This window comes from Trichomycterus rosablanca, chromosome 12 (genome assembly GCF_030014385.1).
Source record: "Trichomycterus rosablanca isolate fTriRos1 chromosome 12, fTriRos1.hap1, whole genome shotgun sequence".
Classification (NCBI taxonomy): domain Eukaryota; kingdom Metazoa; phylum Chordata; class Actinopteri; order Siluriformes; family Trichomycteridae; genus Trichomycterus; species Trichomycterus rosablanca.
Genome location: NC_085999.1, coordinates 22,767,225 through 22,782,223, shown reverse-complemented (window position 1 = coordinate 22,782,223; position 14,999 = coordinate 22,767,225). Strand labels below are relative to the sequence as shown.

The following is a 14,999-nucleotide window of genomic DNA, read 5'->3' as shown; positions in this document are numbered from 1 at the left end:
AAACTGCAGCAGTTCATAAGCTAGCAAACTAGCACTCTGCCCACTGTGAGCACTGAATTCAGCCATCGCCAGCTCTCTTGGTCATTAAAGAATCATCTGACACCTGATCTGTTTGCGGGCCTTAGCAGGCCCGGAATCTTCTAGAAAGAAAGTAAGCATTTAGATTACTTTGCAAGAACACTAGCATGGTGACATATCCTGTTGCTCTGGAGCAAGCAGTAAGGCTCAAATATCACCCAGGCATACCATGCTACCATGTGTAAGCAACAGTACTAGAGATAGGGCTGAGTCATCTAATGTTTGAAAGCTTCTTGTTAACAAAAAATAGTGCAAATCACTCTAGCATTCCTGGATATGTACACAAACACTAGTATGCAGCATTTGGAATTCTACTTCCCACTCATGCCTTATCAAAAACAGTTGATTTCGTATGAGGACTTCTGACAGTCATATGACAGCACAGAGCCTCTAAGAGTCACATGGCACCCACAGTAAACAAACCCAAGACACTGAGAGATCTAAAGCCTTTCCAAATTTAGTCTGTGCAAACAATTATACCAGCAGTTATCATCACTAAGATCAAAGGCCAGTCCTGCTAACTAATGTCAGCAGATTCTATGTGACCTGATGAGGTATAGACTGCCCTATACTAAAACAGTAATGCCTTAAACTGTAGTGCAGGGAAAAAGAAGAAATACTAATAGGGCTGCAACAACTAATCAAAATAATTATTTATTGAATAGTTGGTCCACTGTTTATTCCATAGTAACATGCTTAATATAGAACTGCTGATTTATGTTCTTAGTTACACAGGTATAAACTGAATTCTCAATTCAGTGCATAGGGTATAACAGTTATTACTTCTCCATACTATGTAGTATGCATAAATTCCTTCATTTCATTGTAACTGGGATGTTTGGCATGTACATAGTTTAAAAAGAGGGTATTGTTCATTAAAACTGATCAAATGATTCACATATTATTAACATTTAAAATATAAAAAAAAAAAAAAAAAAAAAAAAAAAAAAATCTAATAAAATCAAAGGAATGAAGAAGTATTGTCCCATACAGATATACTCTGGTGACCTCTACTGTTTGCACAACACCCAAGTTGGCCAAGAACAGCAAACTAGCATATGCTTTTCTTAAAATATGAGTCGCATCTTTACACTGTACAGTGGCGGTTTATTAATATGTACAGAAGACCATGCTACTCACTCTGTATTTTTTACTGCTTTTATCAACGCCTTGACTACACAGTAGTCAGTGTTGCAGCAGAAGGAGTCGGCTGCCCTCCCTCTGACACTGCCACTAGTGTCAGTTAAACATCTACTTTGCAATTCTTTGTTATATTATTTGGTAAAATCATAAAAACTGCGCTTATTTGTGTTACTTATTTGTTAGTGACCAGTCAGAGCTTAATAGGTTAAATAAATAAAACAATATTTAAAAAAACATTTTTGGTTCATTTATTGGTCATCTCTCATTGGTCAATATCTTTTAGCTACATGCAAAGTGTTTTGCCTTGTTTACCTTTCTGAAACACAAAGTCTGTGGGGGTAATCATGCTCATTTTTAGAACTATTTAAAAAACACTTTTGCAAAGGCTTTACCTAGATAGTGATCTCCTTAAAATCACTGTTAGCCATGTGATACTAAAGCCCTTTTCCCCTTGCAGGGTGCCCTACACTGGGCTTACCTAACAAACCGTTTCGCCGCCCGAACGCTACTGCATTAAATATCTACATTTCAATAAACATTTGAGAAATGGTTTTCACGCTGAGGAACATGTCACTTTCCTGCATGGTTCTAAGATGATGTTTAACGTATTTGCACTACATGTGGCATAAGCAGCTGATTTGTGATTCAGCACCGCTTGATCATAGTTTTTTAGTATTTAAACTTCAAAAGCAACAAAACGGGGGGCGTTTCCTCATCACTGTAGCCGCTCCTTTCAGTTAGCATGCTAACCTGACAGCCGCACATAACCAGCAGAAACCGGTGTGGGGTTTTTTTTTATATAAATAAGTGTATCTGTTCATCTATTGTGTACCAAAAAACTTAACATTTGTGAAATAAAACTAATTTCTGTCGGACCCACAAGTCCAACAACTGGAAGCCAGTAAGCTACAAGGCTAAGGGTATTCAACTTAACTAACGTTGCTAGAATGGTATTTAGCCTAATAGCCTCTTCTGGTTTCAATTCTCATACTCATTATTTAATTTATTTTATATTAAAATAAGACATTTGCACCAGCACATTAATATAAAACACTGTCCTGGACTCGCAGTGCAGGTCGGTAAGCTTAGCACGCCGGCAACTCATTCCGTGTGACCAGCTCTGTGAAGACTCAAAGCCATTTACTCAAGCACACTAGGTTCACACTGACAGTAATTTTAATTTTTACATTAAACACAATCAGATTGATCATGCTGAGCAATAAGCAGCATAAAAGCATTACGTTTGTAGGAGAATTAGCTTGGTACTTACAGATAACACGCTGATGCGCAGAGGGGCCTCCAGAAGACACGCCATGTCTCTCTGCCCTGACCGAAAAACACAACTCAGAGAAGCACTTTCCACACTGCCCACGTGTCCTAAAAACACTATACTCCCTACTTCCAGCACACTCCTAAGTGTGTTCAGGAGGGCTTGGCATCCCAGAAATAATATCGTTTGGACACCAACATACGTTCAACATACTTGCATGCATTGCATGATTTAAAAAAATGAGCTGTTATAATATTATATTATTATATACATATTATAATAGAATGTTGACTATGGTAAAAAAAAAAGTGCACTAGATAGCAAGAATTATGCGATTTGAGACAACATCTGTCATTTGAAAATGAGCCATGCTTGATGAGAAATAAAAGTTGTCTAATGGGATTGTTTTTCCCCAGAAAACAAACACGCTTAGAGTTAATTCGTTATTTTGTTATTTTATTATTTGTTTTAATATTACTGTGAAAAAAGTTTGTATAAAATTTAAGTTTTAGTATTAAACAAATAATTATTTTATATCAAAGAAGTTATTTACAGTTCGTTTTACTAAATAGTTTAGTCATTAATAATAAATCTTCTGCACATATAGCCACCTTTTGTTGTTTGAAAAAACACTCGGGTTATTATTAATATTTTGAATAATAAAAATAATAAAATAAAATAATAAAAAAAAAAAATTCTAAGAAATTTTGCTAACAACATATTTCACGACATATGTCTATTACAGCTGGGTTTTAAATATGGTGCTTAAATTGTCTTAATTGTCATACACAACATATAATGTAGAAAATGTTGTAAAATGCTTGAGTATTCTATTAACGGATGTGAAAAGCATTGCATTAAACTTTTTTAAAAATTGTACCATTTTATCTTGAATAAAGCCAAAGGGTCTGGCTCCATTATACACTGGACACAAGGCAGCAACACAGGGACAGGACATCAATCCAGCACATGGCTTAGGCAAAACAGACATAGTCAATCATGACAGGAATCAAGCAAATAACAACAAACCGTTAGCAAAGCATATCTGTAAAAAAAAAAAACATTTTATTCTTTCATTTATTCACTGACCACATAATTTGGTCAGTCATTACGGTGGGTCTGGCACCACGCAGAAACACTACTAATACACCCTGGACAGGGCACCAATTCATTTACCCTCCACATTTTTAAAGAAGTTTGAGAAAAGCTAATTACTAAAAGGAAAATAAGCAGAAACATGCAACAGAGAGATGATTGTAGGCAGGGCTTAATTCCAGCAGTCTCCAGACATGTTGCATTGCAGTGTCCACTACACCAGCTGTGGCACAATTTAGACTGAAGAATAAAACGTTGCGTATGAGTTAGTGTCAGTGTCATACCCAAATATGTAGTTGTTTTGACTGTTGTTGCCCACAGGTGTGAGTGATTGAAGGTGTGTAAGAGTGTGGTGCCTTGCGGCGAATTGGTGGTCCATGTCTTGTATGGTACCGGACACACCAACACATCAATCATGACAAAGTGGTTAGAAAACAAAAATCAGTAATTAAATAAGACTGCAGCAGAATACTGTTCGCAGCTAAAAAAATTTTTTACAAAACAACAGTGAATTCTTTTTTGGCCTTTTAAATGTTTAATAATCCTGATGGAAAGCGCATTTTGAGAGCAAAATAAATTTACTTTGAGGAAGGCGAGCTACCGGACTGCGCATGCGTGCAGTTTTAGGTTACTGGAGGCTTCTTTCATTAGCTGGAGGCTTCTTTCATTAGCTGAGTGCTCCTAGCAAAATTACAATTACAAATATTTCTTACAGGTATGTGCATACAAGGACATTTATTGTAGAATTGCGGCGCTTTAACGAAGCTGTGGGGTTTATTATTGAATATTGGTCGCTTGTAAACATTAAACATATAACACGCACCAAGCTAACTGGCTAGCTCGCTGTAGTACTGTGGCTTCGTGTCAGTTCGTCTAGTGCTGCAGCAAATACAAGTACACTAATATAAATACAGTGCATTATATACGGTAATAAGTGTTATGAAGCGCAGTTAATAAAGTTTATAGTAATTAAGCTGTTTGATTATCAACAACTAATTTACCATAGCTTCTTCTGTTCCACAGCCATCCTTCTCTGTCAACAAATGTGTGGAGGGACTGCAGCTTTTGGTAGTGATGTGTGTGACTAAGACACCTTGAATCTAATAAAACAGTTGCTCGTAATCAGCAGGATCTTCTAACAAGCTTGTTAGTCATTTTTCTGCCTGTCAAAAACCATTATCACCTCCAAACATGAAAATAGCTGTGGAAGGCTGCTGTCATGGCGAGCTGGACAAGATATACGACACCATTGGTTACCTGGAGCAGAAGGAAGGCATGAAGGTGGATCTGCTGTTGTGCTGTGGAGACTTTCAGGCTGTGCGGAATGAGGGGGACCTAAAGTGCATGGCAGTGCCACCTAAGTACAGGCACATGCAGACATTTTATAAGTAAGTAAACGCCAACGTGGCTAGTTATCATTTATGTCAATGAAAATGCATGATTTATGTTTTTAACAACGTAAAGCACGTTGTCTTTATTTGCAAGTTACATTCGTATTTATTGACCAAAATAAATGCATTCTATCATTTATTATCATTAATCCTTTTAAAATCTAATTTTTACTGAATCAAGTAGTGCAGCCCTGCTATGTATTACTGCTATATTAACACTTACAGGGTAAATTAATGCAGCGTTATGCCATCACTAATGCTAGTAAAATGTTTTTAAAACACACAAAAGTACATTGCTATAACAAATCATAAAAATACGTTTAGATCTTGCACGCAAAGTAATGTAACACTGCACAGTTAAAATTAAATGTAGTTTATTTATTAATATTGGGAATTTTTACTCATTCAGAATGGCCTGTGTTTACATTATTTGCCACATTGCTTTTGTGTAAATATATGCCAAAATTTTTCCATATTTTACAGCTATTTGTTATCTGTAAACCAAAATATATGTCTCCATAATGCTGCTTTAATTGAAAAGCAAATCAGCTTTTACATTGACTAAATCTGCATTAAGTTATTTGATTTACAAATGTAAAAGTCAGCCAGTGTGAAATTCAGCACACACTACTAAAACTTTAGCCAGGTCCTGGAGAAAAAAAGCACCAGGCTAGGAAAAGGTTATTGTTGATTTAGTTTGATATCCTGCACTTTTTGTAAAAGGTACTATTCTGGGGAGAAGAAAGCACCTGTTTTGACCATCTTCATTGGTGGCAACCATGAAGCTTCTAATCATTTGCAAGAACTTCCTTATGGAGGCTGGGTGGCTCCAAATATATACTATCTAGGTAAGATGTGTGTGCTTTGTATTCTATGCTCTTTTTACTTCATGTTTGATGATTATTTAAATTACTAGCTAAATAGGTTAAATTAATAATGGCAAGTACATTTAAAAATCTTATCTTAAATTTTATAGCCTATGTTTTATTTTTAGGTAATTTCTGTTTCTATTTTTATTATTTTATTTATTTTTTTTATTCTTGTTTATTATTATATTTGACATTTTCTATTAGGGATGCAACTACTAATTATTTTGATAATTCATCTGTTGATGATCTTTTTAGTTACTTGGTTCCAAAAACATGTAAGAAACATAATCAAATATATACAGTTTATACATTAAATTCAATATTTGCAATTTATGTTCATTCTGGAAGTATTTGCCACTTTTGCAACATATTTACTGATGTGACAAAAGATGAAAATGACAAATCTGCAATACAGTTAGACGATGTGAATTAAACACAGTACCCAGTGATAATAATCATAGTTCACAGTTCATCAAACTTCCACTGTGCGCTCATGCTTACCACAGATAGATTAATACAAACCAAATAACTACTTATGAACAAGCTATTCCATAAATCCAGCACTATTTTAAATTGTTTGTTTGTTTTGTTATTACAAACTGGCCATGCTTTTGTGCCTCATTTTTCCATGCATTTTATGCTTTCAGGTGCTTGTGCATTCTGTGCAGTTTTGCACAGTTTTTTGAGGAGTCAAATATGAAAAGTTTTTATACTTTGAAAAACTTGAACCAGTACCAGTTGTATGCAGTGCACAGAAATACAAACTAAGATTTGATTTGGGATTTGGTTTATGCTAGCAGGAGCATCATAACTTCCATATTAAGCAATTTTGATAATCATTTTTTATCAGTTTTTTTCTACAGGACTTTCAGAAGAAACACAATCCATATGATTGTCACATTTGTCAAATAAACTACTATTTAATTTACATATATTAATTTACATGAATAAATGAATTCGGAATGCTTATATGTGTTTTTTCACACTCATTATTCCAACTTTAATATGGCTTGTGCAGGCATTGGAACAATTAATAAAAATGTTGCATTGTTAACATTGAAATTGGCCATTTTTAGCTGAACTTGTGTATGTTCATGTTAAATCTGTTTTTAAGCAGTCTATTTTTCAAGCAGTTCACATTTTAAAATGACTATTTTGCTTCTTTTTTTCCCCCTAGGTTATGCTGGCATTGTTCGCTACAAAGGTATAAGAATCGGTGGCCTTTCAGGAATTTTTAAAAGCCATGATTACAGAAAAGGTGAGGTAAATCATCAAAATACTGCCTCATACTAGCTCTATAACCAGGGTGCTGGCATTAAATTTTTTTTTGTTTACAGGGCACTATGAGTTTCCACCATACAACCAAGAAACATTACGCAGTGTCTACCACATTAGGAACAGTGATGTATTTAAACTTAAACAGGTAAGGTCATAAAGGAAGATTGAAGTTTATAAAGAAAAATGTAGTGACCCATATATATACTGTAATCCACAAGAAAATAATCACTTCAGGAATATTGCATGTCACAGAATTTAACAGGTGAAAAATCAAAATTTTACAGCAGCAAGGCAAAATCAGCAAGCAGGCTGTTACAAAGAAGTTTGTAGAATCAGAAAAGGGCAAGGATAAGAAAAAGAACTGGAAGGTCAAGTAAACTTTCAAAACCAGATGAGTTTCTCAGAGTTTCTTCTTTGAGAGAACGGAAGAAGTCGAGCAGGGACTTGGCTCAGGATCTGGCAGCTTCATCGGGATGCCAAGTTGACACTTCTACAGTCCGAAGGAACTTGATCAGTAATAGTCTTTTTGGAAGGGTAGCAGCTGAGAAACCACTTTGATGGAGGAGGACCAAGGTGAAAAGGCTTAAATATGCTAAAGTTCACAAAGATTGGAATAAAGATTAGTGGAAAATAGTATAATGAGGTGATGAATCCAAGTTTGAAATTTTTGGGTCCAACGAGATTAGTGCTTGCACCCATCAGTGAAACATGATGGAGGGTCTGTCCCAGTTTGCGGCTGTACTTCTGCCAGTGGTGTTGGTGATATTTTCTCTCATGGGATCATAAATGCTGTAAAGTACAGACTGCTTTTAATTCATCATGCCATTCTCTTTGAAAAGTGCCTGTTTGGGCATGGTTTTATTTTTCATCATGATAAAAGCACACATAATGATCCCAAGCACACCTCTAATGCAGTGGTATCATATTTGGAGAAAAAAGCAGCTGATAAAACACTGACAGTCATGGACCGGACTCCATAGAGTTCAAAGAAACCTTAAAGAAACCTGGTTTAATATACTAAAAGACTACTTCAGAAAACTTCAAGACAGTCTCCCTAAAAAAAGTTCCAAGATGTGCTTAGATGTTTTTTTTTTTATTTTGTGTACATGTATTTCTGTGTGTATCTTAATAAAGAGACAGAAAAATATATATAGGTAGTCAGTTAAAGCTCGTGAAAACAACAAAGCTAGTACTGGTCTAACACTTAAGCACAGTACTATGCCCACACGTACACAGTGGATATAAAACGCCAGGTTTTTGTGATATAAAAAGTTGAGACCAAGATTATTTATTTTAGAACTGTTTCCACCTTAAGTGTGACCAATAATCAATAGAATGAAATTGTAAAACAAACTAAAATCTTTTCGGGGGAAGGGAATGGGGACAAAAAAAACTAAAGGATGCATGTGCTTGCATAAATATGCACTCTTAAACTAGTACTTTGTTGAAGCACATTTTGGTTTTATATTTGGTTTATTTATTCTTTTTGGGTAGAAGACAGCATGGCACATCTTGACCTTGCCCACTGTTGCTTGCAAAAGCATTTCAGATCTATCAGATTGTGAGGGCATCTCCTGTGCACATCCCTCTTCAGGTCACCCAACAGATTTTCAACTGGATTCAAGTCTGGACTCTGGATGGACAATTCTAAAACTTTGATCTTCATTTGGTGAAGCTATTATTTTGTAGATGTGGAGGTATGTTTTGTGTTGTTGTTGTGATAAAGGATAAAATTCCTCTTCATCTTCGGCCTGAAGGTTTTGTGTCAAAATTGACTGACTGTTCATTATTGCTTCCACCTTGATTATTGCTTCCGCCTCACAGCAAGAAGGTCCTGGGTTTGATCCCCAGGTTGGGCGGTCCGGGTCCTTTCTGTGTTGAGTTTGCATGTTCTCCCTGTGTCCGCGTGGGTTACCTCCGGGTGCTCCGGTTTCCTCCCACAGTCCAAAGACATGCAAGTGAGGTAAATTGGAGACACTAAATTGTCCATGACTGTGTTCGATATAACCCTGTGAACTGATGAACCTTGTGTAATCAGTAACTACTCTTCCTGTCATGAATGTAACCAAAGTGTAAAACATGACGTTAAAATCCCAATAAACTAACAAATAAACAAACAAACACTTTTTGTGAATTGTAGCCAGGTTTGGAGGTTTTTTCTTTGTAGAAAAAGGCTTCAGTGTTGCCACCCTGCTCCATTGCCCAGACATAAAGAATATGCAAAAGAAAAACATCCCCACATCATTACTGACAAATCTCAGGACTCAGCAGGCCTGTCCAAATTTCTTATTGCGTATTCCAGTTGACCTTTCCTTGTGCTTCTTGGTCCAGAGTGCCATGCATCATGGAGTCAGGCCATGAAGACATTCTTCTGATCATCTTATGCTTGACACATTTGTCTAAGTCTGTTGCAGATATACTGTTTGTTGGTTTCTGTGTGTTGTCATGATGGGATTGCTACGGCCTCTGGATGAAATGTTAGGCTTTCTCCAACATTGAGGCAGATTTGCTGCTGCTCCATAAGTTTAGAACTTTTGAACAATGCACACAAAGGTGTTTCTAGGAATGTTCACGGCCTTGGAAATCATTGTACAGTATGCCCATTGTTGCAATGTCTCAGCTTTTTGTGACAGCTTTTTAGTTTAGAACTCATCACTGGGTAATGTTTCTTTAACACATTACAGATTAAGGGTCATTATTGAGTTTCCAAAGTTTTGTTCATGTTGTAACCCAACTTTAGGTCAGGCAGACTCACTGTCGGTTTTAAAATCAGTGACATTACGCAAGGTTGAGTAAGTGACATGACAGCTAATTTAAAACAAAAACATTACTTTAGAGGTATAAATTCTTATTTTTAAAGGGGTTTAAATATTTCTGATTGCATCTGTCTGTCTGTCCATTCATTCACATACACAATAACCCATAGAGGACATGTGCCATTCAATCCTTGTTTTGAATCTTCTTTGTAACGCTGTAGATCCAGTTGCCAATTGATGTCTTCATGACACATGACTGGCCACGGGGAATTTACCACTACGGCAGCACAGAGCAGCTGCTAAGGAAAAAACAGTTCTTGCGTGAAGAGGTGGAGTCAGGTACACTAGGCAGTCCAGCTGCTGCTGAGCTGCTTAATCATCTGCAGCCCAGCTATTGGTTCTCTGCCCATCTGCACGTCAAGTTTGCTGCCATGATGCAGCACAAGGTATTTTTCTAAACCATTACGCTTATAAAAAATAAACTGTGATTGATACATGTGTGTGCATTATGGCTAGACCTTCTGTCTTTGTGCTCACAGGGAAAGGGTAATGCTGCACCAAAGACCACTAAATTCCTCTCTTTAGACAAGTGTCTTCCCCACAGAGACTTTCTTCAGGTAAGATGCTGATTTAGTTATACTTTTAAATAGAATTTGTTGTTGTTTTGCAGTGCTGTAAAAACGAACCAATATCATCTGTTTTTGCATATTTATCACAATTAAATGTTTAGATCATCAAACTACTTTTAATAGCTTTTAAATTAAGATTTTATGTATTGAAGTAAAAATGATTTTCAGCTCTGCATGGCCCTATGTGAAGAATAATTGGCCCTTTTGCTTACTACTTTAACCAGTTAACCAAATTCAATTGACACAGTTAGGTTCACTTTCACTGACTACACCCAGGCATGATTAATGCCAGACCTGATAAGTTCGAACATTACTTAAATAGAGCCTGTCTGGCAGTGTGAAGCAGGTCAAGAAGTTCTCAGGAAGCACATTATGCCACATTTTAAAGAGATTCAAATACAAATGAAACAAAGCCATTGAAATCTCTCAGTCTAGAAAGGGTTACAATGTCAATTCTAAGGCTTCTGCCCTTTAAAGTCAGTGGACACAATTCCATAATAAGAAAGTTACTGAGCAAAAATGGCCTCCATAGGAGGGTTGCAAGACACAAACCACTGCTGACCAAAAAGAACACCACAAAAACATCTAGATGACCTCCAAGACTATTGGGATAATATTTTGTGGACTGTTGAGTCAATGGTGGAACTTTTAGAAAACATGGGTTCCGCTACATCTGGCATAAAGCTGACACCATATTCCTCCATAAGATCATCACACCAAAAGTCAAACATGGTGGTGGTAGTTTGATGGTCTGGGGCTGCTTTGCTTCCACAGCACCTGGACGACCTATCATAATTGATGCAACCATAAAGTCTGCTCTCTGTCAGAAAATCATAAGAATGTCTGCCTGTCAGTTTAACTAAATCTCAAGCACAGTTGGGTTATGCAACTTGACAATGACCCAAAGCACACAAGCAAGTCCACCTCTGAATGGCTCAAAATGAACAGAATTAAGGTTTTGCAGTGGCAGAGTCAAAGTCCTGACTTGTCTCCCATGACTCCCAATTACTTTTTACATGGATGATGTAGGTTTTGAATAAATTTTTTATAAATGGAATGCTTATTTAAAAGCTAGGGTTATAAATTTATTAAAATTTATTTGAAGATCTGTAACATTTAAATGTGCCATTACCATAAATAGAAGATATTGAGTAAAGGGCAAATACTTTTTCACAGCACTCTAAATACAATTAGCATTTATTAAACGATATAATTTTACATTGATGTTGCAGATAGTTGAGATAGCAGACAGACCTGGTTCTTCTGACAAGTTGGAGTATGATCCAGAGTGGCTGGCCATCCTGAAAGCCACCTCTCATCTTCAGAAGCCCTCGCCAAACATCTGGCATCCACCTGAGAATAATGGCCTTTACACCAGGTACAATGACTAAGAAATTAAATACCAAAAGACACTGTCATGTTAAGAAATTAAATGTCAAAAGGCACTGTCATGTCTGCACATTTTTCCTATAACACAATCAAACGTACATGTGTAACATGGTGGTGGTGTCGATGTCTAATGAGATAGACCACTACCCCTGAATGTCTCAGAGTAATACATAGGTACATTTATGTCTGGAGAATCTTTTGGGTAATTTTTAATTAAAGATGGGTGGAAACAAAGACTCGTTAAGGCAGAAGCAAACTTGTACAAGCCAATCTACAACTCCTGAAGGTGGAGCAACATCCAAAATAAAAAACTAAAATAAATTAAAATAAGCAACAGCAAAAACATCGAAAAACTAAGAATTGCCTGAACCCAAACACGTACAATTAAAAAACATGAGCAAAGGAGATCATCCACGGGTCCATTTTATAAAACATGGAAAAAAACACAACAACCACATAAAAAATAGCACAACAACTTGCCAAAGCCAAATCAATTTCTGTTGTGATGACACAGTGCCATATAACAAAGACCTTACAATAGAAGAACTCAACATAACCATACAAGTAGCCCACAACATAGCATGTGCAAAAGCGATTCCTAAGACCACAGCCTCTCAAGCAGTTATTACATGATAGCTTTGACCAGCTGTCGCAGCAAAACAATTGAGGAGATGGTAATCAGACTTACCTGAAAGACCATATCTTAAACAAAGTCCAAATCGGCTTCAGAAAAAGAAAGGGGTACTATAGACAACCTGTTGAAGTTATAGGAATTCATTCAAGATGCCCTCAACAAAAAGCAGCACACTGTAATTATCTGCTTTGACATCGTGAAGGCCCATGACACATTATGGAGGAATGAAATAATGATGACACTTCTTCAAGCAGGTTTCATAATTTCATAATTTTTTTATTCATAAATGCATTTCTAACTGATGGTTAATTGAAAGTAAAAATAAATAAAACCCTTTCTGAGAGCCATGAGCAGGAAACGGGAGTCCTGCAATAAATATTTTATTGTATTTTATTGCTCACCTTTTTCAACCTTAAAATGAACAGTGTCCAAGAAAACCTCCCCCAACACCCTATGTGGTCTCTACATAGACGACTTGTACATCCATTACAAAAGCAAATACATGCCACATATAGAGCAACAGATGCAAATCAACATCACTGAAATCCAGCAATGGGCCACAACAAACAAATTCAAACTTTCAAAAGAAAAAAATAATGGTAGTACACTTTTCCAGAACTCCAGATAAAGAGCACACCTATCAAGTTCACAAGAATTCAAATACCCAAGACCTTGAATTCAAAACTTTCATTCCATACATTAAATTTTCAGTGTTTTCCATTTAGACTTATTGTTTTTTTTTTTCTTTAGGTGGGACTACAGTGCTTCAAAGGAGGACATGTTAGATGTGGTGAGCGCTTTAAATGGTGACCTAGTCATCCCTGAGAATTTTAGTTTGACTGTGCCAGCCTACGACCCATCTCGCCCTCTGCCTTACACTTCCCCGTCCTACTGCACAAACCCCCAGACCACAGAGATGTGTGCCACTCTTGGCCTGACTGACATCTATGCTCTGGCAAGCCAGGCTGCTAATAACACTGCAACAGCTGTGGAGGGTGCCAGTGAAGAGGAGGATGAGGACAACCAGAGCTCAGGTAGTGTAGACGAGCCCAGCGAGTACCCCACTGACACCTCAATTCTTTCCAGTTCTTACAACCCTGATGAGATCACCATTGAGGATGAGTGGGATGAAGAAGAGGAGAAGGGAAAAGATGAAGGGAACAGAGAGCAGGAGGGCACAGATGCAGTTGTACCAGTGGTTCCAGTAGGAGCTCAGGACAGTGATAGAGACAGTAGCCCTCACAGAACAGCAGCAGGTAGACTCGTCTTACCAGCTCCTAAAGCTGCACCAGAGTCAGACGAGCCTTCAAATCTGGGTTTCAGTGTTCCACCACCATCTGCCTTTACACCGCCCTCTGCCTGTTTTTCCCAGATGAGCTCAGAAGAAGAAGGAACTGCCTTACCAGCTAGAGTACCCAAGCGCTCTAGTGGAGAGACCAAAGAAACTTTAAATCCCACAGACAGCACACCCAGAATTAAACGCCGCAACCAGATAATTTACACAGCGGTTGATGATGAGGACAGTTAGGCACAGAGAGAGTAAATAAATGATCGAGTGATTCAAATTTAAAAGGTGAAGGGAATCTATTTTTCAGTTACGTCAAGTGTTGACATTTCCGTTTACAACACATTTTTGTAAAGAGATGTTCTAAATTTAAGTTGCTGATTTCTTACTTATTTTTAGTAACTATTTTTAAACTATAATTTCTTGCATTCAAGGACAAAACCTTGAGTTTTAGAATCTAACAGAAACTACCATATTTTCATTTTGTTTCTGGAAGCACACCATTGTTTTTACATGCTTAAATATGATTATAATGAGCTAATTGCTTTTGATAAACACTTCAACATCACTTCATTTGTCCTTTTGTCCTATATATTAAGGTGAGGGCACGTGGGTGGCACATCAGTAAATTACACTAGCCCACTACCCATGGGATCAAGCTTTCAAATCGTGAATAATACTATTGGCTGGTTGAGCGATGAGTATATCAATTCAAAATCAAATCTACAGCACAACAAAGTGTGCAAAAAGAAAAAAAACAGGTCTAAATACTGTAGTATACAGTCAATCCACTTTAAATGGGTCTAGTTTGACTCGTGTCATGCTGAAAAGATGTGTGCATAGTCGGACGTAATTCAAGAGTCACTAAAAACATGCCTAATTTACATTTGCAATTGTAGTACAAGACGTGATTTACTGGAGATAGAAGGAACAATGAAAATCCATTTTCTTGTCCATTAAAAAAAGAAAAATTTAATACTAGTCACCAAGACTACAAAAAATGTGGCAGCACTACCTTGATTTTTTATGATTAGTGCTGCTCAGGTTGAAAAGTTGACAATGTTTTGCAAACAAGTCCTGTGAACACTTGCTGTGGTCACAGTCTATGGGCAGCTGTGAAGACCAACGTTCTGTTTATTGCAGAAAGAACTGTTTTATTTGACATTCCAGTTAACAGTGCTA

At 36.9% G+C, this 14,999-nt stretch overlaps 2 protein-coding genes across 3 annotated transcripts in view; one reads left to right on the top strand and one right to left on the bottom strand.

The window, feature by feature from the left end:
* armc8 (armadillo repeat containing 8) overlaps window positions 1-4,611 on the bottom strand; it is a 31,379-nt gene extending 26,768 nt beyond the window's left edge. Inside the window, exon 1 of one of the 2 annotated variants that reach the window (XM_063006594.1) lies at window positions 4,588-4,611. In XM_063006594.1, the coding sequence (XP_062862664.1) occupies window positions 4,588-4,590 (3 nt within the window). In that variant the 5' untranslated portion in view covers window positions 4,591-4,611. Of the gene's footprint in view, window positions 1-2,491; window positions 2,543-4,587 lie in introns of those variants that run through there. The other variant, XM_063006593.1, reaches the window with a different exon arrangement.
* dbr1 (debranching RNA lariats 1) lies at window positions 4,214-14,987 on the top strand. Its single transcript, XM_063006595.1, has 9 exons — window positions 4,214-4,301; window positions 4,610-4,974; window positions 5,701-5,825; window positions 7,024-7,104; window positions 7,184-7,269; window positions 10,102-10,326; window positions 10,420-10,497; window positions 11,742-11,887; window positions 13,283-14,987. Exons 2-9 carry the CDS (start codon window positions 4,778-4,780, stop codon window positions 14,058-14,060), a joined length of 1,716 nt encoding a protein of 571 aa, XP_062862665.1. The 5' UTR covers window positions 4,214-4,301; window positions 4,610-4,777; the 3' UTR covers window positions 14,061-14,987.
* Window positions 14,988-14,999: the final 12 nt, after the last annotated feature.